This window comes from Lepisma saccharinum, chromosome 10, assembly GCF_977018435.1.
Source record: "Lepisma saccharinum chromosome 10, izLepSacc3.1, whole genome shotgun sequence".
NCBI classification, from domain to species: Eukaryota; Metazoa; Arthropoda; class Insecta; order Zygentoma; family Lepismatidae; genus Lepisma; species Lepisma saccharinum.
Genome location: NC_139238.1, coordinates 81780414 through 81808185, shown reverse-complemented (window position 1 = coordinate 81808185; position 27772 = coordinate 81780414). Strand labels below are relative to the sequence as shown.

General features: G+C 36.8%; 1 protein-coding gene across 4 annotated transcripts in view; it reads left to right on the top strand.

Moving 5' to 3' along the window:
• Window positions 1–27772, top strand: part of LOC145993985 (ATP-binding cassette sub-family C member 4-like) — a 214712-nt gene that overhangs the window by 77123 nt on the left and 109817 nt on the right. For 3 of the 4 annotated variants that reach the window (XM_083130019.1, XM_083130017.1, XM_083130018.1), the window contains exons 7-10: window positions 10840–10996; window positions 13265–13403; window positions 16840–16950; window positions 18730–18939. In XM_083130019.1, coding sequence (XP_082986145.1) covers window positions 10840–10996; window positions 13265–13403; window positions 16840–16950; window positions 18730–18939 — 617 coding nt within the window. The remainder of the gene's footprint in view (window positions 1–10839; window positions 10997–13264; window positions 13404–16839; window positions 16951–18729; window positions 18940–27772) is intronic. The other variant, XM_083130020.1, reaches the window with a different exon arrangement.

Sequence of the window (27772 nt, the reverse complement as noted above, 5' to 3'; positions counted from 1 at the left end):
GAAACAGAGGTAAAAATAATGATAATGAAATGCAGAAGCGACCTGGAGCAAACAGGAACGTAGAATGTCTGGCAGGGAGACGCAAGAGTTGATCAAGCGATTGTAGCGTCAAATATAGCTTAGAGCTCGTAATTGATATTTCTACATGAGCTCAACATACAAGTTACATACAATGAGAGTATTGAATTGAGTTTACATCTCACGTGATATGAGTCGAAACTATTGTTACACATTGAACTGTGAAGTGGATCAATATTCAATTCGATTAGTTAGTGAATGGTGATATGCTGAGATTTTGTAACGAGATGTGCCGAATGGCTGAAAGTATAACATATTATGGACACATTGATTTGAGTTAATACATTTGAACAATCTTATAACGTGCGATTTTGCATGAAATTTTATTACTTGAATCTACATCACTTCATTGCAAAAGCTACAAGGCATTTTATGGGGTGTAAAATTCCGTGTTCGATTCAACGTTCGGTTAACCCTGCGATTTTTATTCTTTATTAAACCTAAAAATTATTTATTGAATTTCACTCATTACGAAAATTCGTATATTATTTGCTTTGCGAAATGTAGAGAAATATATTGTTTTTCATGCTTTTTACAAGAATACAACTATGCATGGTGAACAAAAAATAATGTAAAATAAATACTATTCACAAAATGTCAATAGTATTTATTTGTTTTGTTTCTTGATAATTTTTCCTAAAATAAAAATGTATAACTCTCGCTGAACATGACATTTCGTCGAATATAACACATGGATAAATTTTATGCAAATATTTGTAAAATGATGAGAAATTCAAAAACATATTCTGAGAAATTATTTTCAAAAATAACATTGAAACATCATTAGAAAGGAGTGTTATTTTTCTAAAATATATATAACATTTTTATTTCTTTAAATTATTAATTAAATACAATACTTAGTTGCTCTATATAATAATAATAGGGGTAATCGAACAGAAGTCAAACCTATAATCTTCGGCGTGTGATACTGATAGCCTATCACCGATCCACTTTACCATCTTAAAAAAAATTGAAGTTTCTTTCTCGGAAATTACTGGCTAATGCACGCAGGAACCTTGCCATACCATTATCTACCACTAAAAGCAGCCACGTCACAACCTCAATTTTCGAAGCTGTAACCTCTCCATGTAAAACGATTGCGTCGTAAATATAGTAGATATAGTAGATTAGTTCCAGATATAGCCAAAGCATTCTCTTCAGTACTACATGTAATATTGCATGTAGTGTTTGAATTTGAATTGAATTTATGGGTGTATCAGCACTTAGGCTATTTTGCACCTGTCACTTTATACAGGGTCCAGCTCCTTAGCAGAACAAAAATAACATAAGTAACGTCCTGTTGTAATTAAAATATTAAAATATTCTGAATTCGGTTAAAAGCTGAGGCTGTAAAGAGGCACTCAGCACCCACAAGCACCAAACACAGGACAACACAGAAAATTATACTGGCCATGGGGCCAGTCGCCAGAGCCTCGTTCGTCTGCAAAACTGAAGTCCTGGGTGTACTACGTGGAAGCAACAATTGGGTGTACATACTTCGTGGAAGGTCATCCCTTACACCCTTGTAGTGTGTTTAGCTCAGCATGTCAGCTGTAAATATAGCTTTTTATTCCTCCTCACTAACAATTTGTTTTTATATCTATTTAAAATCTAAACCAACCTCACTTCCATGTAGTACACACTGAACTGCATTTTGCAGACTAACGAGGCTCTGGTGACTGGACCTACTGTTAGTATAATCTTCGTAGGACTGTGTGCGTGTTGTCCTGTGTTTTGTCCTTGTTTGTGCTGACTGTCCCTTTACAGTCTCAGCTTTTAACCCAGGTAAGGATATTTTAGTTTTCAGACACGCTTTTATTTTTGTCATGATAAGGTGCTGGGCCCCGTATAGGGTGACGGGGTCCAGCCCCGTGCATCAAAACCCGAAGTTTTGATGCACACAAATTGTAATTCAAATTTAAAAAATCTTAACGTAGATGTTTCAAAACACCTATTGATCTACTGAAACCAGTACAGTAGAGAAACTGCAAGTGAAATTAATTTATTCAGTATAGCGTATAATATGTTAAGCTTAATATTTTGGCTGTAAATATGAATTTCATTCCCCTTTATTATTTCTTGCATTTATATCTTTTTGAAAATATGAACACAGTAGATGTTTCAAAACACCTTTTGATCTACTGAAAACAGTAGACAAAAAGTTTCAGAGGAGTAAGTAGAAAAGAGACATGAAATAATACCCAAAGAAGTCAACCATTATGAATTTATGTTACATACTTTTTTATTTCACTTTCCAAAACCTAGGAGCTCGAAATAATACATGCCATGAGATTTACTAGACAGTCTGCTTTTCTGTGATTGATTCGTCGTGCCCAGTCGGGGATTACTACCGTTCAAGGTAAAAGGGGAAGGGGAAGAAATCCACCACAGGACCATGACGTATGAAGTAACATGTTCACAGACATCTAATACAACTGATAAGGGTTCACCTGACCTTGTAAATGTGGGAAACACGTTTCACGCTGGTTTCCAGAATGCTGTGGCTATATCTGGAACTAACGGTCGAATGAGAAATCGTTTGTAACATTTAACAATGACATTTCGCATTTACAAAATATGAGATATGTAGACTTTGATTTATTTATTATAGTAGACGGTAGAGAATTACTTACCACGAAAGTCAAGTTCTAAATTGCAGACATCAAAATCTACTCCAGGTTGTAAAATAAATTTGTGATAGACAGCAGATAGGTTAATAAGGTTTACAAGATTGCTAACGACTCTTAAGATAAACGTTAACGTTCGACGAAGGTTATTGAGTGAGAAAATGGGAAATTGTTAAAAATAGCGGCCTAGTTGAGTGAAGATCGAAGGTTCGAATCTCTTATAGAACCAGCTATTTTTTCCACTAATTTTTGGTGCGTAATAGATTTAATGTATTGTCGACATTTATAAGAAATAAAATATGAAAACTCTCCTCCTCCGTAGCAGTGCGGTCTAACACTGAGTTTTGGACTCCAACTGCAGCGGGACGGCATGGATTCGAGTTGTCCTGGGTTCTCGGCCTGCTATGTGTATAGGACCGGCGGCAACCCACCATCGTGAGGAAATTGGGGAGCTACGATTGACTGGTGTAACCCGGTTTCATATATCTTCTATAACGGCTGAGGGTTCGACGTGCTGACCAACGTCACCTCGTTGCCAGTTGAAGATCTCCACAACTATAGGTAGGATTGTGGAAGGGAGATTGACAGTCAGGAGATAGCCCAAGGCCCTTCGAGGTTTTAAAATATGAAAAATATTCCTTCCGTAAATCTAATTTCTCGTTATTGTCACGTGAAATTTCTTTTCAGTATGACTCCTGCAATACTAATAAGTTCCTAAGTCAGATAGTGAGATTGACAGAGAGATATTAAAATATGAGTTCACTGTTTAAAAACTAAGCATTAACACATTTTTAAATTCACATACCTCTTTACAAATTCCTGAGCACGTCACTACAAATGAACCAATCTAGTGCACACTAGAGCCTTGGCTTATCAATACCTATGGGGTATCCTACAACTAGAATCAAACCACAACCTCAATTTTCGAAGCTGTAGCCTCTCCATGTAAAACGATTGCGTCGTAAATATAGTGGATTTTGCTTAAATGTTTTGTGACATTCATACCACCTTTATTTCATTTGCTACAAAGGAGCGTTTTGGTGTGTTGTTTATAAAGAGGCGGGTGGGGATTATATTTCTAATGCACATTGAACAAAGTGGTCTTAACTTATAATCATGCCCTATGAAGGAACGAACGCGTGGGGTAGTGGTTATCGCAATGGGTTGTCACTCTAATGGTCGTAGGTTCAAATCCCCACGGTGGCAAAAACTTTTCGTAAGCTTTATTCGTCCCCATTGTTACTATTTGAATTAGTCTTCTTTGAAATTAACAACGAAAGATTATACAATTAACTCTCTCTCTTTCAAAATGGTAAGATGAGGACAGGTTTCTTATTATAAGAAATGGTAATTTTAGTGGTCTCAACGCATCTAAAATCAAAAATACTAGATCGACGTTATTTTCCTACTGAATTCTAAGTCCACTTTATGCACAGATAGGCTAATCGGGCCTGGACCTACAGTTTAAAGTGAGATACGAACCACTATGTGTCTCCACTTGTTATCCTGCACTGTACTTAAACAAACAGCTCCCGGCCCCATTTCTAAAACAAATTTACAATAAATATGGTATTTATAAGATAATCATTATTGATTTGATTGTTTTTATTACTGAACGTCAAATAAAACATTTTCTATAATCACCTCTTCGTCCCATCTCTCCCAATATCTTTCTGTTCCTCTCTTTTCTCCCTTCGCCCCCCCCCTCCCACACACATGTATCAAAATAAATATTTTCTTAGGTTTGTATGTGTATAAATATAACACTAAATACCCCCAAAATTACTATTTATTTTCTACTCTCCGTCACCCCTCTCTCACTCTCACAACCCCCTCATTATTATTGGCGTTCGCCAGACCATAGCGGTAATGTATCGACGTCTTGTAATCAGTGTGTCCTTTTCCGAGTTCCAGTCAGGTCGCATAATGTTTCACATTCCAATTTAAATGTATCCCGAGTCGTGATTAGCCTATGTGTGCAAAAAGTGATGTTAAAACGAACTCTTGACCTCAATCATGCAATTTGTGTATTTTCTTTCAGCTGTGGATCCCTCTTTTCGCGAAAAATAACGAATTAACCTAATCATTAACTCAATAAATAAAAATACATCTCTAAATTAATTAATGAAAACTGTTATTACACCCAAACCACTATTTTATCGTAAATGTAAATGAAATGTCATCTCACGTAGTGAAAACAATGTGAAAATTGTTCTAAGGAGTGATATATATGATTGTCAAACACATACATGAATACATATATTAAGTTCGTGAACTATAATTGGGACAATTTAATACTAATTTGAAACGATTAAAGTCAATTAAAGCGACAAAGTAAACTTTTGCGCAATCTTTCTGCCGATTCGCGTTATTGAAACAATATTTAACCAATGGGGATGTTATCTCATATTTGAAAATGCTGCATTGGTTGAATTTCCTGTGGACATGACCGTGAGTCACGCCTCCTGCTCCGCCGAATCGAACTTCACTCTGATTGGAAGATCGTATATTTCACAACACTTCCTTGTTTCAGAGCTACCAACATAATTTCGTAAGACGTTGGACTTAGAAAAAATCCATGTGACAGATTTTTTGAACATGACTGTACCAGCATCTCTGAAACAACGCAGGTTGTTGGCTGCTCTCATGCTGCTGTAGTGAGCACGTATCGAAAGTGGTGCAATGGTGGACAAACAACGACACATCGTCCAGCCATGTGTCAACAGCGGTTCATTGATGCCAGAGACCAGCGGTGGATGTCGCTTATTGTTCAAAGCGACCGCAGGACCACAGTGCGAGAAATCGCCCACAGGTACAGCAGTGGTGACCAGGATGTTTCACTGCACACGGTTCAGCGAAGACCAAGTCGTACCTCAATGCTGACTGCACTCCACTGAAAGAAGCACATTAAGTGGGCAGGAAATCATCGACACTGGACCATGGATGATTGGAAAAAGGTCGCCTGGTCCGATGAATCCAGATTCCTGGTTCATCATATCGACAGCCAAGTGCATGTACGCCGATTTCCATCAGAAGCTATGGCACGTGATTGCTCGGTTGGGTGGAGACAGGTTGGTGGAGGAGGTGTGATGGTCTGGGCAATGTTTTTATGGGACACACTGGGGCCCATTATTCTGGTACACTAATCACTGACAACTCTCAGGTATCTGGACATTATTTGGAACCAAGTCCATCTGTTCATTTGATTTTCTTGATTTGAGTTGGTGTTTTAAGTCCACTTTATGCACAGTAAGGCTAATCGGGACTGGACCTACAGTTTAAAGTGGGATCTGAACCACTTGTGCCTCCACCAGGTATCAAACCTGGGACCCCTTGATTACAAGGCAATGACGCTACCACTGCACCAGGGGGAGGCATCCATCTGTTCATGTCAATAGTGTTCCCTGCTGGTGACGGCCACTTCCAACAGGACAATGCACCATGCCACACTGCCAGGATTGTGCAGGACTAGTTCGAGGAACATGACAGTGCATTAACTTTAATGTTGTGGCTGCCACATAGCCCGGATATCAACCCCATTGAATATTCGTGGTTCGACTTGTAGAATCAGGTACGTGCTACATCACCACCACCCCCACACTGTATGCCAACTGGAGGATCTGCTGTTGCGCTTTTGGCATAAGATACCCCAGGATACCTTCCGTCACCACGTTGAATCGATGCCTCATCGAGTTCTGCGGGATAAAGGTGGTCCCACACCACATTAGGTGGGTGGTCATAATGTAATGGATCGGTGTATATCACCTTCTTGCATTTCATAGGTACATCCCTGTTCCATATTAATCTTCGAACACTTTGATGTAGTCCACCACCCATTTCTCCTCTTCTGTTTACCTCCTCATCTATTCTTCCACTTCTCTCAATTATGCTTCCTAGATATTTGAAGCTCTCCACTACCCTCAACTCGTCCGTGTCCATCTCTATTCTTGGTTCATTTCTGGCTCAGTTTCTTCTTGTTATTAGCACCTCAATCTTTTCTGCACTGAATTTCATTCCTGCTCTTCTGATTTCCTCATTCAACTATCAAGCTGTCTTTGTACTTCTTCTGTTTCCCCATATTACTAAGTCATCAGTGAACAACACGGCCTTCATCTCTTCCTCTCCTATCTTCTTCCCCACCTCTTCGTTAATTGCATCCATTGTAATTATGAAGAGCAGTGGGAAAAGAGCACTTCCCTGTTCCGCTGGTGTCTTCACACAGCTCTGGTTCACCTTGTATGTGCTCTGCACTCTACACACTTATCTCTTCCTTGACTCCTTTCTCTCCTAGAGACTTCCAAATCTTTGTTCTGTTTATGCTATAATATGCCTTTTCTATATCTAGGAATGCCATAATCAAATAATTTCCATACTCGTAGTGCCTTTCCTGCATTTGCCTTATGGTGAATATGAGGTCTACTGTTGATCTGCCTCTTCTAAATCCATACTGTTCCTCTCTCATGTTCGGATCTGTTACTTCCCTTATTCTTTTCTCTAATATTTTCTCATACACCTTTGCTGAGTGGCACATTAGTGTTATTCCTCTGCAGTTTATACATTCCTTTCTTTCACCCTTCTTGAATATGGGAACTATTAGCCCCTTTGTCCAATCTCTTGGCACACTGTTTTCAACACTCTGTACAGCCACTGCACACCAATCACTCCTGCTCCTAGTATCATTTCCACTGACACTTCATCTACTCCAGGTGCTATACCTCTCTTCAGTGCTTCCTCCACTTCTTTCTACACGAGATTCATTTTTCCCTTCCTGTTTTCTTTTCCCTTCACTTCATGTGCATTTCTTTTTTTCACGTTCAGCAATTTCTTGAAATGATTTCTCCACATTCTCCTTATTTCTTCATCCTCTTCTACAAAGTTTTCCCTTTCATCTCTTAGATTACAGCTCCCCTTTCTCTTGTCCTTTCTCTCAATATATATGCAATATAATCACTCTTGGTAAACATTTTTAAACCACTTTATTGATGGCATCAGTGCATTATGATTATTGACACAGTGGTAAATTCGTCGCCTTTTATCACAGCACGGTACAATGCTAGGGGTCCCTAGTTTGAATCCCAAACTGGCCATGGGTGCTTCATCAATAGCATCATGTCGTCATTCATCCTCATCTTCGTGATTAGCTAAAAGTGGTAGAAAAGCAAAGATAAATAAACCAAATCATACAATTGTAGCCTTTTATTCAATGGGGACTGAGTTCGATGCCCCAGGGGAGCCATATAGTGGTTCGGAACTTACTTTAAACTGTAGATCCAGCCCCAATGAGTCTCTCTGTGCATAAAGTGGACTTAAAAACAAACTCAAGAGTAATGCAAAACTAAATATGCTGACCAAGGCAGTAATTTATTTTATTAAAAACATAAACTAAACGTAACGTTTCAACCTTCTAGCAAGATCTTCTTCAGACTCTGTATCAAGTACAAAAGCAACAAGATACAAAAACAGGGTATTATATATACACACAAACATTACTCCCTCCAGACTATTTAGAAAGTTGTTTGGAACTTTCTAGCAGGTGACTTTCACTTGCCAACTTTACTTTCACCTAAACGGCTAAACACAATTACTTCCATATAGAATGTGGTTGGACTTTTAATCTCACGCTCTTTTCCCTTCATTTTTCTTCCTTTTCCTCTCCTCTTTCTCTCTTGTCCTTTCCACTCTTTCTAACATCTTCTTCCATTCTTTGTTTAACTTCAGTCCCCCATTCCAGTTCATTGTGTCTTCTTCACCTTTCTTTTCTATTTCCTTGGCTTCCTTCCATTTTCTCACTAGCATTCTCTTCTCCCTTCCTATCTGCTTAGCCTCATCCCACTCTATGTCATGTACTGTTTCTCTCGTGTGTTTAAATATTGCATTTTTCTCTCTCTTAAGTCGAACATCATCCCTATGTTGTTTCAACCTGTCTTTCAGCCTTTTTTTCGTTTCTCCTATGTACACACTCTGACATTCTTTACATTTCACTTCGTAGATAATCCCTTCCTCTTCCTCATCTCTGTTTTCCTTTTTCTTGTTTGCATTCCAGGGAAGAATTGGAAGGAGAAGAAGACCTTGCTAGAAGGTTGAAACGTTACGCTTAGTTTATGTTTTTAATAAAATAAATTACTGCCTTGGTCAGCATATTTAGTTTTTCATAATCATGGAAACAAGGCTTAATGGTGTTATAATTCAACAGTAATATTGAATTTATTGCAATATGTATTGTGGAAGTATCTATGGATCTTTTTATGTGAAAGAAAAGCAGAAAAACAATGAACAAAAGACAAAACAGTTTACAAATTATTTTCATTCACCTTCTAAATAGAAATTACAACATACTGACTCGATTTCCATCATAATCACGTCAATATTAGCAGAGATAAGAGAAGTTTTGTGATGGAGTGGCCGCCATCTTTGATGTTGTAATAGCGGGAAAATGTACCAGGTGGTGGAAGTCCATCCAAGTCAAAAATACTTCTTAAAACACCTACTAAGTATTGGTGAAAAAAAATTCTCTACATTCATACTTTCCTACAGAACCATAGCCAGGTCCTGGACTAATCCAGAGATGCACCGAGACTGGAAGCATGAAAATCACCCAAGAGTGGGTCAACTTCACACCGTATCAACAGTGGCGGCTCATGTCCACCGAAATCCCATCTGGAAGGAAGTGATGATGGCACAGGAGCTGAAAATTTCTGATCACCAATGTCCAGGGTACATAATGAAGACCTTGGACTTGGAGCTTACCGGAAGAGTACTGGATATTTTCTGACTCCACAGCTGAAGATGCAGAGGGAACTGCAATCGAGACGGCTCCTGCAGCGGTACAGTGCTAATTTGCATGGCAGGATTCTCTTCAGCACTGAAGAAAGTTTTAACCACCAAAATGAAATGGCATGTGCTTCAAGCTTTCAAGAAGTCCGTGAGAGAGTTCAGAGATGCCACCAGCCCTCCTCAGTCATGGTGTAGTGGGGGGTGAACTATGAGAGTGCCACCACGCTTCATTTTTGTGAGAAGGGCTTAGAAACCTGTGCGAAAATGTATGTGGAAAGTGTCCTGGACCTTGTTGTGATGCCATTGAACCAAACAATGTTTCACAATGAACCCTAGAGGCTCCAGAAATATTCTGCTCCAGTTCATAAGGCGAGGATGATGCGACAGTGACTGGACAACATTGTACTATTTTTTTTAATCCCACTGTTGATTGGCCATCTGATAGCCCTGGTCTCAAAACCCTGGACTACAAACTGTGGCTGGTGCTAGAGGGGACTGTCTGCAAGAAGAGGCACCCTAGAACTGAAAGTTAAAAGCGCTCCTTGATGGCAGCAGTGGTGGACTTTCCCATCGAGACCATTCCTGCTGCAATAGATGCCTGGTCAGAGAGACTTCGAGTCTGTGTGAGGGCAAAAAGCGGACATTTTGAAAATTCATTGGTGCTATTTGTGTATAATATATGTAAGTGTAACATTACTTATAGAAAATTTAAAAATCTGAAACCATATTCAACTTACTCACAAAATAGTGTGTAACAGCATTTATGGCTAGACTAGGTATAATTGCAGTGCCACTGTAATTACTTATTAATAAAGGCATGCATATTTCATTTTTGATGGAAACACAAAATGTGAAATATCACAGTGCAAAGTTCATTATTCATGTTTTTGAAGGTGTGAGGTGCATTTTTATATCATGTTTTGTCACAAAATGAGGTGAAATGAACTGCAATATGTGAAATAAACTATTCAACATGTAATTTAGGGTTTATATACAGATGCGCTACTTTCTGATGTCTGAATTTTTCTATGAGTTATGCAAATTCAGGAAAATTGATTAATTCTCCTGTAAATATTTGAGAAGCAAAAATGGAGTCCTTTACACAAAAATAAACTTAATACTATGATAGCTACATAAATGTACTTACTATTAGAAGAGATGTTTTTTTTCTTTGTGTTATAAGTGTAGTTTTTAAAATCCAATTTAGGGTTAAATTTACCATTTTAACACCAAAATGCCATATTATATACTGCTTCTGATCCTGAAAGACGCCCAGTTTTTGTACCATAATCTTGATATTTTATTCACCATAAATATGTGGTTATACTTATTAGTAAGAATCAATATTCTTTTCTTGCAGGTTCATTAGCAAACATAACTTCAAAATTGAGATTAAAAGTATCTTGTAGTACAGATAAAAGAGTACAAATCATGGATGAAATTATTTCAGGTATTCGAATAATTAAAATGTATACGTGGGAGAAAATGTTTGCTAAAATTGTCAAGTTGGTCAGAAGGTAAGTGTAAACTTTACTTCACAAGAAAAGTAATCAAATTTAGTAATATCTGGTTTAATTACTAAGATCTCAGGTGAAGTAGGTGTAGAAGTTAACAGGAGAGAAGTTTTTAGTCGGAACAAGAAATATAAAGAAGATACCAACTTTGGGGATGGGAAATGGAATGAGTTAAAACTTTGGGGTGAATCGGCACATTTTTCACCCTTCAAAGTATACGAGGAAAATCCTCTTAAAGTTAAAGAGCCCCTTGAGAAAGCTTAAAAGTGCAAGGTTGTAAAGGGACCTGCATAGGGTGCACACAACATGTTAAAAAGGTAAGGGGAGACTAAAAACTTGCTCAGAAACAGTAAACGAGGCCCACTCCTCTCAACAAGCCTAAAGCACTGGTTAAAACATTGTCCTCATCTCCCAACATGGATGATGAACTTTGAGGATTTTCCTTATACTGTGAACATCTATAATTTACATACTATTTCTCCTTGAAGGAATTATTTTTACATTTCTAAAAAGAAACCTGCCATTTTCAAAAAAAAATATGACAATTATAGGGCAATAAACATCAAAGTACTTTTAATACTTGACCATTCGAAATTCCCCTACTGTTCAGAATCCCAAAATTCGGGAAACAAATTTCTTAAGTCAGGATCGGGAGAGATATTATTTTCTCCCAATCTCAGTAGTGACATTTCAATATATCTCACATCACTACTATAATGAATAGTATTAGACTTAATGAGATTATATATATATATATGCACAAGATGCTTTCATGACATTGAATTAAACTAGCAGGGTGGTCGGATACTGACCCAATTACTAATATGAGATGAGGAACCCCAGTTCAGAAACGTGTCATTAAAAAGTTATAAGCCAAAACTAGTTGCAGCTGCCTATGACAGCGGAATAAGACAATTGTGAGATGTGGCTTGTAGATTTAATACAAAAATTACTAGTGTATCATAGCACTCTATGATAAAAATGTTACAGTAGTTGTTCAAAATGGCAGCCCCCAGCATCGATGTAGGAACGACAGCTTCACAAGAAGCTCTGTCGCATCCGCTCTAACATCCCTTGAGTCATTCTGATGACACCACAGGCAGTAAGGATTCTTGCTAGGAGGGGGTGCAAGAGGTGTCCTTCAGTTCAGCACCTCATTGTCAGCTGTTTGAGTGAGGAGGACCTGCTGGAAAGTTACTTTTTAAAACTAACTGAGTTACAGTTACTCATTTCAAAAAGTAACTCAGTTACAGCTACTGGTATGTGAAAAAGTACGTAATTGTAAGTTTCTAGCTCAACTACCATGTTCACAATGAATGCAAAACACTAAAGTTTTCATGCCCAATTAGAAACGAATTGCAAAAAACCATGTATGTTCTACAATTATTATGCATCAAAGCCTAGCTTCCCTGCCATACGCGATTCCGTGAAAACTCTTTCAACTTAGCATCCACAGAAGACATATAGTTGGAAGCAGAATTGCCAAATTTATTTATTTCCCCACGTTAAAAATTTCCAAGTTAACAATTTAAGTGTCATAAAGTAATTGTTCATAATATTACTTCTATTGCAAAAAATAACTGTTAGTTATAATTTCTCACAAAAGTAACTGTTACTTGTAACACAACTACTTTGAAACAATGGTTCAAAGTATGACTTATTGGAAAAAGTACAGAAACAAACAACTGTCTAGTCAACATGGCACCCTTTCCATTAAAAAGTTTTTCCTTGTCTTTTATGCTTATTTACAGCTTAATATTCTATGTACCTCTTGTTTGGTATTCCAAAATGATTTTCACTTAATATAAGTTCGATTCTCACACAAGAACTAAATTAACAGTTTTAAAAAAAGCATGTATGAGTAATTCCATGTCAAATCAATGTATTAAAGATGTATTTTGAAGTTTGGCAATTCTTACTGACTTCTAATTTGGCTGTTTAGCACATTAAAATTGCCTTAAATTGCAAAAATCTAAAAAAATTGGCACACTTTCACATAAAAGTGTAAATCTTTGCTAAACGCAATTCACCTCTTGGTTGCCAATTGCCTTTTAAAGTGTTATATAATACTGGCAGTTTCAAGGCAAAAATATTTAACTTTCATTTTTAAAATTTTGTTTAATTCTTTAGACCCAAGAAAAAATATATTTCTATATCTTTCAGAAAGTAACACATTTCATGGGTCGACTTGCTAAAATTAATCTTAATAATTATTATAATATCAACAATATAATTAAACACTTTCAATCTCATAAAAAAAATTTCTTTCAGGCTAGAAATAAAAAGACTTCGAGCAACTTCATATATTCGCAGCATTAACTATTCATTCATATTAGTAGCTGTCCAAACAGAAATCTGCACTACTGTGGTAATGTATGTTCTTCTTGGGAATACAATCAATGCACAAAAGGTATTATAGCATCTCCTTTATCATTACTAACATCCATATCTATATTATGTGAAAAATAAAACAGAGAGAATACATGGCTTCACTAATTTAGTCTTTGAAGTACTTTGCAATAATAACCCTGTTAAGCCAAGCTCAATAACACACAAAAAATGCTGACCAAGGCAGACATTTATTTTAAAACACAGTGTGTATAGTGTGTTTTCTTAAAATAAATCTCTGCCTTGGTCAGCATTTTTAGTGTGTTATGTATTTGCAATAATGTTCAGTCATTAGGGCATCTGACTGCAATGCGAAAGACCCGGGTTTGATCCCCGGTGGGGGAGAACCAGGATTTTTTCCACCTGTTCAAGTGGCTCCGGCATCCACTCAGCGTCATATAAAGTGGGTACCTGGAGGAAACTCAGGGAAGGGGGGTGGTTGAGGCAGCCAGGGCTGTGGTGCTGATCACATCACCCCAACCTTCGGTCGTGATCAAGAAAGCATGGGGCCCAATCTCCCTGTCCCTATACGCCCTCACCTCACAATGGAAAACATTGCCCGTGTGGATGCAACAGTAAAATTAGTGGTGCTATGGGACAAATGCCTGAACCGCTGTGGTGACTATGTGGGAGAATAGAACAATTCCTATATTTTGATTTCCCTGCATGTTTATTATTTCGGCTGAATAAAATATAGGGGCAAAGACTTTTTGATTTGCCCTCGTACATAGTCCATGACATCAGCCTTCAAACCCTACTGGTTAACACACAATATAATACACACAGTTCCAGAATCCAGGCAAGGCTTGAGATTGTCTACTGTCCCAATTCATTACTACTAAGGGAGATTTCACATCAACGTGACAGGAGACATGCGTCACTTTGAAACAAACCTTTCACAAAAATTACAAGCAGGGACGTCGTTAGGGGAGAGGATTTGCAACTGTTCCCCCACCCCCAACAAAATTTTTATCGATTAAAATTTAACCTTAAATTAATACTATATAAAATTTTCAGGGAAATTTTTAGCAGAACTGGAGCACTGCATGGGGAACAAACTTGCTAGTCTGAAGAAATTATTCAGAAGCAAATGTAAATCTACAAAATTTCCACTCCTTCATTGCTTACCGGTTTGTAACCAGTCATAGAATCTGCCTGCCTTGAGGCTATTGCCCTTGCTCAAAGTTCCTAGAAACCAGGGATTCGAACTTTTTGTTACAAATTACCATTCCCTTACAGATGGAATCAAAGTCTCTGCTGCAGTCAACAGTAGGGGATCGAGATATATACTATGAGTTCTCCAATGACTGATAATGTTCCAAGACTTCAAATTTCTACCTGCTTCAACTTCAGAGCTTTGTGTTCTTGCAAGTTGCCCTGGGTGTGATCAATGTGTAGTTCTAAAGTGTTGTGGTACGTTCCCATTTTCAATGGATAAATTCATTTTTTGTGATAATTTTCACATAAGAATAAATTATCTTGGACCTGTCAAAAATAAATCATAGACGTTAGGTTATTCAGTCTGGGAGGACCAAATCTGAAATTTTGAAATGTGTTTGCATGAAACTATTAGCAGAAACGAAAGCTAAACAAGACAACAACATTATACAGAGTGTCACGAAAGTAATAGCGCAAACTCACACAGGTGAAAGTACATGATAATAGAAGCAAAAAGTCCCAGTAAACATGGGTCTGCAAACTAGCCATTTTCGAGATAATCGTGAATGTGTGGTTACAATCTGCCACTGACTTAATTGTTTGTAAACTTATGAGACACCCTGTATAATGTTGTTGTCTTGTTTAGCTTTCGTTTCTGCTAATAGTTTCATACAAACACATTTCAAAATTTCAGATTTGGTCCTCCCAAACTGAATAACCTAACGTCTCTGATTACAAGACAAGCTGCATATGTCACTGAGTTCTGACTGAGGCATGAGTGTTCTTTGGGAGTGCCTCTTTCCATCTAATCTTCACTCATCCTCATCATCAAAATTAGCCAGAAGTGGAAGAAACGCGACACAAAAATTGAAAGGAAAAAAAAAGATTCAAAGCAGAATGGGGTACCGAAAGTTTGCTTTATGCAGGTACCAGGCTGGAAAAATTCTGACCTTAGATCAACACACCCCAGGGATTGAACCCATGTCTCCTGTATGGCAGTCAGGTGCCCGGAAGACTTCAATTTGTGGTTGAGCCACAATGGCACACTAACTACTAACTCCCTAGCCTTCTTAAACCAGGTTTATGGCTGAAGGAACACAAGCCTATCTTGGGCAAGATCAATCCAATCTTCTCCATCCTTACCGATTTCCTTTAGGTCCATCACAACGTTATCCCTCTATCTTTGTCTTGGCCTTCCTACAGGTCTCTTACCATCAGGTTTCCCAACAAGAATCCTGTAAACTCTTCTTTCATCTCCCATTTGTGCCACATAAGTCTTCTTGATTTAATCATTTTAATAATATTGGAACATGAATACAAATTATACAGTTCTAAATTATTTATCATTCTGCACTCAACTGTCTCCTCGTCCCTTTTAGGTACAAGTATTTCTCTAAGGATTTTATTTTCAAATACTCTTAATTTATGTTCCTCTTTTAATGTAAGGGACCAAGTTTTACATCCATATAATACTACAGGCATAGGCGTAGCTAGAGGGTGTGCCGGGTGTGCCTAGGATCACCCTAATGGGCTGCTTTCAAAGAGAATTAAATACAGATATTACAATAAGAGAGAAAATAAGCGGCAGTTTGTAAGAAGTTGTTGGAGAAAGAAGATATTTACTGCATTCTACTCTGTACTGCAGCGCCTTTCTTCTATGCCTGTCTCAAGCTGAATGTGTGAGAGAGCTTTCTCCAAGCTTACCCAAGTTAAAACTAAATTAAGAGCAACTCAGAAGCAGGGTGGTTTGGAAGCCCTGCTCTTGCTATTTGTGAAACAGGAAAAAGCTTCGTCTATTGATGTAAATGAAGTTATTGATGAGTTTAATAACATTGTATCTTTTGACAGACGTCTCTTGTTATAGATAACGTGTATTTTGATGTATTTGTTTGTAATATTTATGAACATTTTTTGTGTGTGTAATTTCTATGCAATTTGATTTTTTTCTACTACATATATTCAGAAATTTCCAACACTGTCATTTAGTGAATTTATATTCCTTTACAAACATCAGTGCAGTTAAAGAGCCAAGTGATTGTGTTGCAAAATATGCTATTAAAAAGGTACATGAACTCATTTTTTCTTTGTGCACACCCAAATATAAAGTTCTAGCTATGCCTATGGCTACAGGCAAAATAACTGTTTTGTATATTTTAACTTCTAGTTTCTTGGATATTATACGAAAAGATAAAAGTTTATGAAGAGGTGACACACAAACTACTCAAAGATTAAGGGGAATATCTTTGTAAGTCTTGAGCTATTTATATAATTGCATAATGTAACTCTTTTATGTTTTTCAGCTATTCGTTATCACTTCTCTTATTAACACTCTACGTATATCAATGGCTAGTTTCTTCCCTCAAGCTATCACACTGTTTGCAGAGCTTTTAGTAGCCATCAGACGTCTCCAGGTGAGTTATACATTTCATAATCAAAGTCACTGTAATGGTTATACATTTCATAATCAAAGTCGCTGTAATGGTTATACATTTCATAATCAAAGTTGCTGTAATGGCTATACATTTCATAATCAAAGTCGCTAAGTTGCTGACCAAGGCAGTTTATTAAGATAAAAAACACTTAACAGGTAACGTTTCAACCCTGTATCAGGGTCTTCCTCAGACGAAGAACTAAACTAAAATGATGAAATATACTACACATAGAAAGATTACATACACATAGCAGGGTCACTAGCCACACAACAACAAATCAAGTTGACAGTCCTTATCTAGGAAGATTTCTTCAAAGGAATTAAGAATATCACCTCTTGACAGTTGTTGACTAATGGGTCTACTACACTGACAGGTGATCGACAGGTCAAGATTAGCAAGACCATCATTCATAACACCTCAACTATAAACACACAAAGGACAGTGGCAACCAATTTTAGATTCACTTTACACTCAGATCTGCTAATCGTGATAGGTCTACAGTTTAAATTAGACTTACAACTACTTTGCAATATGCCTTCACAGGGGATCGAACTTTTTGAAATTCCTTGATTACAACACAATAGTATGGGGTGATTCACATAAAACTAACACATTTCAGTCATGTCTAACTTCCATAGAAATACATCTCAATGCTTCATGTTAGTCTCACATGACGCGGGACATCTGGAAGATTCAAGATTCTAAAAAAAGTTACGAATCTGTGCTGGATTTGGTAGCTTTCATTGCCATATTGTCTCGGTCGCTGTGAAAATGCAGTACACACTATGAATTTTTATGGTGTTTGTTGACCAATTGAATGACACGGATATTTCAACAGCATGGCCCACATGCTATGCACCAAATGATTTCTTGGCGCTGATCCAAAGTGTCTTTGAGGACCGAATAATTCCCTGAAAATTATGGCCACCGATATTTTCTGATTTGATCCACCTCACTCAACTTGGTCCTGGGTAGGTATCTTAAGGAAACAGTATATATCACACACCCTCTGACATTGGACAAATAGGAGAGCATTACAAATGATATCACTGGTATTGACAACAGCCTACTCGAATGAATGACCAGGAACATGGGACAATGCGTCCAACTGTGCCTTCAGGAGGTGGAAGGGAGGAAAGGACACTTTCAGCATGCAATGTTGATTTATTTATTTATTTATTTATTGTTTTAAGTCCACTTTATGCACAGTAAGGCTAATCGAGACTGGACTTACAGTTTAAAGTGGGATCCAAACCACTTGTGCCTCCACCAGGTATCGAACCTGGGACCCATTGATTACAAGGCAACAATGCTACCACTGCGCCATCGGGGAGGCCCTCAGCATGCAATCTAAAAGCTATTAAATTCCCATATCTGTGCTACATTTCAGATGCAATAACATGTTGCCAGCTTTATTCTCGTTCGCATACATTGATAATGAAATGTGTCAGTTTTATATAAATCACCCTGTATTATCATTGTAGCATCGAGGAGACTCAACCAATTTTAAACAACAAAAGAAATTGAACATAAACACAAATGAACTAGTCTGAAATTAGAGCAACAACTATGGGCTTCACTCGGCCACATACATTTTTGTGATTTGTCTGATACAGATTTGATAGAATTTCGATCAACATCCTTTTGTGGCTTACACAAAATTATTGTACTGTATATTTGAGAAAGAAGAGAACTGTACCATTGACTTGATTAATAAAATATAAGTGCAACTGGTAAGGCTTCTTTTATCTATTCCAGGACTTTCTGTTGTATGAAGAAAACACTCCAAGCAAAGCTGACAATTTCCCCTACAAGAATGATAACAGTGAACAGCCAACTTTGGGTGTTACAATTACAAATGCAAGTGGGAAATGGAATTCAGCCAGTGAAAATACTTTATCCCAGATCAACATAGAGTTCATTCCTGGTAAACTGGTTGCAGTTATAGGGCCTGTTGGATCTGGGAAGGTGAATATAATGTTCTAGATACACTCCAAAAGTTCTAAAGATTTTTTTTGTTGTTGAAATTATCTTTATGTATCACTTCTCTCTAACTTCTGGTCAATTATGATGGTGGTGATGATGATGATGATGATGACAAGACACAAAAGAACAGCCTTCCCTAAATCCAGAACCCTCAGTGGCAAGATCATAGATTTGCCTACTCAATGCATTCAATCTGCAAAATGGCCTCATGAGAACATGTCCCCATTACCAGCCTTAACAGCATGTTTCCTTTTTGTGGGGTGGGGAAGCTAGTCTAGACTGCCTTGCAGGAGACATGGGTTTGATTCCTGTGGTTCACCCAGCCTCAAATAAATGGGTATCTGGTAGCAACCATGTGGAGTAAAGGTGGTCAGAGTATGTTGCTGATCATATCACCTCTAAAAAACATTTCAAAATCAAGAATGTGTGGGGTAGGGATGGCCAAATTTGGATATCGGATAACTTTCTATTCGGATTTCAAATATCTGGATATCAAATATTCTGATATCTAGATTATCAGGATATCCAGAATTCCATATATCTGAATTGTCCAGATATTTGATATCCAGATTATCCACAGTATTATTTCCACTGAAATTGAAATTTATTTTTTACTTGTGGGAGATGACTAGTATACAGGAGCCTTGTAAAAGTGATTGAATCTGATATCCAGGCAATTTTTGCACAAACAGTGGAACCCCGATTTTAAGTTTCTGGTTTTTACATTATGCAAATGTAAAAAGTTTATATTGCGAAATGTAAAATTGAGGTTCCACTGTATATCCACTCGATCATTTCCCAGATATTCTCTAGAGACCCCCTTTTCTTTGTAAGTTTCCAATTCCAGATGATCTGCACAATTCCCTGACAAGCCAAATTCCCTGACATTTCCCTGTTTTCCAGGTTTTTAAGACGTGTAGCAACACTGGAATTCTAAGCCAGTGTAATTCTTCACAGTTCGGTTTTTTGAAGGAAGAGAAAATCTCGAAAATGGCTTTGTTGTCATTGGCCAAAGGTCTAGCTGAACCTTAACATTTTAAAAATGCCAGATTATTTGCTACAGTTACGATGATTTTGGTCAAATCAAAGAAAGCAGTTATGCAAGTCTGGTAGTGGGTTGGGAACTGGCAAAATGTATCAATTACAACAGCCATAAAATCGAAAAAAAAAATACCAGGTGGTTATAATTAAAGTGACGGTGTTCAGAGTGGTACAGCACGAGCTGTAATGAGAGAAGTAGCCAGAAACTTCGTAGATATGCTAATGAAGCAATGCGCTCGCGAATTATGCAAAAAAAAAAAAAAAAAAAATAGTTCCAATTCTCTCCAAGGGTAAAAAATGACACTCTAAGCAGTCAAAACTGGGTATAGTTACAGGAAAAACACTATAAATCGCAGAAAACAATACTCCTTGTAATAAAATATCGCTACAATTTCACTATTCGAATTACATGAACATTACTAAAGGAAAAAGCAACAAGCGTCACCAACAACAACCAGGGAGCTCACGCAATGGTTAGGCAATGTCACCGACTTTGACGTCAGAATTACGGAAAATTACACGTTTTGACTGCTTACGCTTTAACCCTGGTGGCGAAAATTGGAACTTTTTTTTTTTTTTTTTTTTGCATAATTCGCGAGCGCATTGCTTCATTAGCTTATCTACGAAGTTTCAGACTGCTACTCTCATTACAGCCCATGCTGTACCACTCTGAACACCCTCACTTTAATTATAACCACCTGGTATATCATGTTAGTATAAATTATATCTTTTTGGGTTCAATGAATTCAAATATGCCATTTATTTTAAAGTCCAAGCACTTACTGTTGCATTTCCCTAAATGGCTCAGAATATTCTACTACTTTCAATCTTCATGTAAAAAAGCTGATCACAAAATCAATACTTGACTTCAAAACTTAATCATTATTAGATTTATGGCTTTATTATATGCTACAATTATGTCGGAGGCTATTTATTATTTTTTATATAAAATTGCACCCAAATTTGCAGAAATGTGTTCCAGCATAACTTAGCTCTGTGAGCAAAAAATATAGGTATTGACCAGGGTTGGCCCAGGTGTGCCCAGCCCAGTTTTCCCCACGCAAGTTTTTTCAGAAAAACCCACCTTGGAAAAACTCACTCAACTGTGTTTTTTTTTCTTCTTCAGAAAATATTTTAAATTATTGCTTTAAATAATTGTGAGGTTCTAGAATTGTCAACATTTTGAAAAAAACTTGTAAAATAAAGACTTAGTCAAGCTTATAATACTCAAAATAATTAACGTGGTACAAGTCACAGTGGGTTTTTTTATGCTAGAAATAGACTTTTAACAGAAATATGAACATATAACCAGTAAACAAAAATCAAAAGGATCTGAAATATTTAGATAAAACATTGAACAAAAAAGTTTATAATTGTGAAATGTGGTAACTCTTTAGATATCAGTCACTTCTGTATGTGGGCAAGCCACATAGTTTCACCTGTGGCAATCAACTTTTACAATGAATTTTTCCATTTATGAACATTACAAAGGAGAATTGAGTTGTACATTTTCTTGAAATGTCGTCAAAGTAGAATAAAGTTAACTGTGGTATAATTAAATCAAACACTTTTCAAATGATTGACTTCATTCCTCAAAATTCAGTATGTGTGGAAACGATCTGTTTTCTTTCCAATGCTTTACACTGAGACAGTGACCCCTCCCTCCTTCCAGTTCAGTGCATTGATTGAACCTAATGGGTTGCTTGCCCATGTAGGATAAATATTATTTGTGGTTAGGAGCTCTATGCCCAACAAGTCGAGCACACTCAGAATCTACCACAATTTCTTTTTTTCTTAAAAATAGGGGGTGTGGGGTACTCAAGTAAATACAATTCATATCCTACATATTCTTTCATATTTTGACCATTTTTGACATTTTCAAACCTTTAAACCTTTATAGAGACTACAATTTCGATCTTTGTGCATAATACTTTCAGGACCATTGTGACATTACTTGCACTGTAAATTCACAATAAAATTACCGGAACATAATGCATGATTTAGGAGAAGCAAGGGTGGGGTGGATGGGCAAAGAAAGATAAGTCATCTATTTAGTGACCATGATAACATGTTTCTGCAGCTGTGTTCCAAGATGATGAATGAAAAACTGATTTTCCTAATGTTGCACGAGTGCATGCTCTATACCATGCTCTCTTTTTCCCCAAAACTGTTTATAATGCATTTTTGTAGTATAAGGAACTAAACTCAGTCATTGTACGTAGATAATCCAGTCTGCAATTTTGCAGTAAAACTTTTAAAATTATATATTTCATAGTTTAGGAGAGGAGTGGTGGTAAAATCGCAAACATACATTTTGCCATAAATGTAAAGCTTTTGAGTTGCAATTGTTAGAGTTAGAAAATAACTTAAAAGATTGATGTCATATTATATTTGAGAAAAATTTGTCACCATGTTTAAAGATGATGAAAAATTTAACATGCCTTGCAAGAGCTTTAAGTTACGCAAATATTTGAGATTAGATTCTTGTAGATTAAGGAAACCAAGTCTCAGCTATGTTAGGACATTGCTTGAGTTTGAAGCTTTTAGTAAAAACTCTGTAATATAGTGTGTGGTTTACAAAAGGTGGGGGAAAGTCACCAATTTTGAGACCATGATATCTCTAGCAAATTTAGAGTTTTTAAGCTGAAATTCATGTTGCACCCAGGGAATGATTTTATTTTGCATTTGCATTTGTTGAAAGCATTTCAAGATGATGGATGAAAAATTGATTTTTCATATTCTCAGGTAGCTCTAAATTCTGATGCCACTTTCAAATATCTGCGTAAACTACATTTTTGGACATTAGGAAAAGAGACTTAAATATTTTAGAACATTTCTTAAGCTATAGCGTGAGAAGTGATTTTTTAACAATATAGTGCATATGTATGTTGAGATCCAAATGGGGGCCACTAATGTTTTGTCCATGGGAACTGTTAGTTTCATAACAACCAGATGTTTTGGAGGATGGATACGGTATTCCGTTTAGATTAAATCAGTCCAGACAATTAAATATGCCAGCCTTATAATTTTGGCATGGTTAATACACAGAAGAGATATTTAAACTTGAAACATCCACAAAAATAATGGGAAAACAAAACAGTGAACAAACTGTATTGAAGCAGATTTAAAAGTGTGTGTGCAGCTACCGTATGTTGTATAGTAGGTAAAAGTAAAGTTCCCCATGCATATAGCACTGAGCCATGAAGGCACATTCAGAGGATATTGTGGTAGGGCGTGGCATATTCTTGATCTCGGCCATTTTGGAGGTGATGCGATCACAACCAAACTCTGGCTGCCTTTACCCTCCTGGACCCATTGATTTGAGGCTGTGTGAGTTCCAGAGTTGCTTTTTGCAGGGACAAGACCAGAATAATTCCGACCTTAGATGACACACCTCAATATTTGAACCTTGGTCTTCAGCCAGCCTGTCTACTTTTTTTTCACATTTGTAATAAAAGTAATACCCCTAAGCAGAAGTATCTTTTTTTCTCTCTATTTTCTCTGTATTATCATTGGGACAAACATCCACTTCTGAACCAGGATTCGAACCCAGGACTCCTGGCATTGCAGCATGCTGTGCTAACCACTCTGCCATGGAGGTTGACTAAACCACCACAGCTATCAAGTATTAGTATAGTATTGCAAATGCACAACACTGGGAACTGATCATAGATATATTAACTGTTACATCATTCAGCAAGAGTAGAATCAAACTGTTGGTCAAATTTTTCAGAACATGGTATTTTAATTTAATCATTTGTCCTGCACTGTGGCTGTGCGGTCATGCTTTGTGCTCTGGCTTTGGGACGTGTGGAGGTTTGAGTCTCCTGAGATTTCGGCCTGTGTATGAGACTGGTTAACACTCACCATCATGATTACATTGGGGAGCTACGAATGAGTATGTCATGAAAACATTCAACGACAACTGGGGGGGGGGGGGGTTTCATCGTGCTGATTTCTTGCCTCAGAGTAGGATCAGGTGGGAGTGCGGCGGGCAGTCGGTAAGTAGGCCTGTACCATCAGTGGGCTGTTGCAGTAGGGGTTATGTATGTTTTACTTTAATCATTTCAAGGTGTGAGACTTTGATTGTCAATTCTCAACTATGTTAACAGAAAATATTAAATAGTTTTTGATTCAGTGATCTAAAACAATACAAATTGAATGTTCCAATCTATTACTATCAGGGAAAAGTGTATTTCATTTTTGAAATATATATATATTTATAAACATAACCTGAAAAAAACAAAAACAATAAAACCCAGTTTTGCCCAGGTTTTTAAAAAAAGGAGGTTGGGTTTTTTCAAAAAAAAAAACGGGCAAAATGCCAACCCTGGTATTGTCACGAACCCTGACTCGAACCATAGACTTCCAAGTCTACCACTAGGCTACCCTCAGAGTCCGTGGGACATATCTTTGCCGGGGCTCACCAGGGATCTCACAGCCACTGCGCTCACCTGACACAGAACTAGGTTCTTGGGCTGTACACTCTTTTCTCATCTGTACTCCCGGCAGAAGAGTACAAGATACAAAGAGAAAAGGGCAATATATATACATATGGGGGTTCCACCACTTAACTTCTAAGAGTTAAGAATTTAAAGCAACTGACATTCACCATTACCATTTCCGTAGAGATTAGACACTACTTCTATAACTATGACTCTTGGAAAGAAACTTGTATGCATTACCTTCTGAAATCAAGATAAATAAAAGAGAAACACAAAGATAAACTTAATAAACATATATTCTTTAGTAAATGTTACAATATCGGGCTTTATACAGACCCTAATGTATTCACTCGCCATGAGTGATCGTTCGAAGTGTACATATTGATCTGCTTGATCGAATCTCCTTTCCTTTGGAGTTTTACGATGAACATTCAAATTACATGGGCCCGTTAGGCCTAATGGTATACAAAAATATATAAAAACACATACATTACCTTGCAGCTATGCTTCTAGTGAAGTTGGCTTCATAACTCAGGCTTTGAACCTGAGTTCGAACTAAAGACTCTGAATCTCTCTTGAGAACTTAAGAACTGAACTGACTGTCTCACTCTCTGTCCACCTCTGACTCTGACTGACTTTTGAGGCAAAACCTAAGCTTTTATACAACTGAAAAAGGCTTGTCACTGGGTGGGGTCCTTTACTAGCGCCCTCTGACTGACGTGTTATTCTTTGAACTCTGACTTATGTTAAATCCTAAGAAATAACAAGTTTCTAAAGAATTGGGAAAGTTCCTATTACCATATATGAAAGGTTAATGTTTTTGGCTCTTTGGGCTTGTAAGGTTGGATAAGGAAATCATGGTAATTGATCATTCACTCGAGGCATATGAGTGGCGTGACCTTATCGACTCTACAAACAAACAGGAAGCTCCTTATTTCTTTCTGCGGCTTGGCTGGGATAACCCTTGACAAAGCGTGCTTCCCTCCGGAAGGCAAACAATGCAGATTATTAACCAATGCGGGCAGACCTCTGACATATGAGATAAACTGTATCCTGTTGTGGCTTCTTGCCAAGTCGATGAACAAGCAATTTCCTTGTCGAAAGAGCTCTTGTAAGCCTCTTAAAAACTTACCATTGCTGAGCAATGAATAACGTAAAGGAAAGTTATGGTCAAAGGAATATGGTAGTCGGAATAAAGTTACTGAGTTCGATTCTGGTGGGTGACTAAAATTCTAGGTGTGACAATACCCTCCACCTGAGATTGAAATATCTCCCGATGTTTCATTTTCTCTGGGGCTTCTGTGTGGTGAAATTGGTGAAATACAATCTGTCTTGTTGATATTTACAAGGCTTTAGGCTGCGATAGCTTCTATATATTCTTGGGGTTTCTTTCAGACTTTATCACAAACAAATGGGTAATTAATATCATTACTTATGCAGATCGTATCGGAGTAAACCGTCGAAGATACACTAAGTGCTGGTGTTTCTTTGATTAAGAACTAATCAGCTATTGGTTCAACACTCGAGAAGCTAACTTCACTGGAGCTTACAAATAAAGTGCTGCACATTCAAAAAGAGTAAACAGTTATATGCATAACCTGAACAAACAAAAAAAATGAAAAAGATCTATATAATCAATCCAAATTATAGATTGGAATGATGAATATATATATATATAGAAATATTCTCTATACCTCTTTTTTTTTGTATTACTTAAACTTAAAATATATAACTAATGATACTAATGAAAATGAAATTGATTAAAATGCTAGACATTAAGGCTTTCATTTATCACTCATATTCAGGAATACAACCTGACCAAAAAGCTAAGTGATACTAATTCCATAGCATCATACATGTTTTTCATTGAATGAAAACGATCAAAGGGATCTAATGAGATCCTTACACTATTTTCTGTAAGAAGAGCTCTAAGCAGACTAGGCTTAGCCTCTGTTTCTGATACATGAGAATAGGCTATCAATGTAGGGAAGGGTTTTTCTTCCGTACATAACAAAGTAAAGGTATTAAACACACTAGATTCTTTTGGTACAATAATTTCATGATACTCTTCTATTACTCTGAATATACATTTGAGAACATGTTGGTGTAACAAATTCTGTTCTCGTGTCCTTTTACATTTACTTAAGGCAAAACACATAAACTCTTTTAAGTTTGTCTTAAAAGGTTGACAAATTGGTTCGATTTCTCCATATCGATAGAAAATATTTGCTCTATCGTAGGCATATCGAATAAATTTGTCCAATACTAAGATTGGATTTTGCATTATATATGCTGTGAACAATTTGTGTTCTCTTCGATTCTTAACATTTCTTACTTGTTTATTTATATGCCACTTGACATATGGATCATTTTCAGCTAACATGAGCTGTATAAGAGCTTGGGAATCTATGCCTGGAATACTCATGATTTCGTTATTTCTTTTTCTTTTGACGAGAAATAACTATCATCTTACAACCTTACCAATTGCATATTTACACAAAAAAAACATAAAGTAATTAAACTTAATTACTTATAAGTATATGACAACATAACATATTTGTTGTTAATAATAGAAGGTTAACATATATATGGTATGATATAAATAATTGATTAATATGTAGTTAAGTGATTATACTGATTATATTGGATTACATGAATATGTAAGTATGTATATATATATATATATATCTTCTGACGATTTGCTTGATTATAATACGTAAGATATTCGTAACATTATTTTCATATAGGGTAAGTTCATGTATAAAAATAATGTTTACACTTTTTTTCTGTCTTTATAACACAGTTCAAATTTCACTATATTTGCAATATAGGTTCACTTATGTCTGTAGTTAACACTTTGAAAGATTGTTTGTGTTAGCACGATTAAATCGTAGCACTACACTGCACGGTTTATTTTACCTTAATATGAACTTTTGTTGAGTCCTTGTGAAATTTCACTAGTTAATTAATATAGTGACATGTTCCATTCCTATACAAAGGAATATACACACAATATATTAGTATATAACTATACTTTATAACATGGTGTTGTACTGTTACACAATTGACAACCTAATGTCCTTAAGATTTACACGGTATGTAGCCTATTGGCTTGTTCAATAGTTATATACTCTGATTCGTTTGGATCTACTTGATTTACTACATGAATTGGTTCTTCATAATTTCTGTCAGACTCATAGCGAATAACAGGTGGGGAAGGTAATGGTCTTGAAATATTCATATTTCTTACTCTTAACCTTCTATTATGAGACCGTGGTCTCTTACACTCACATGTGTTTATATACACTTTCCATATTATATAAAATATG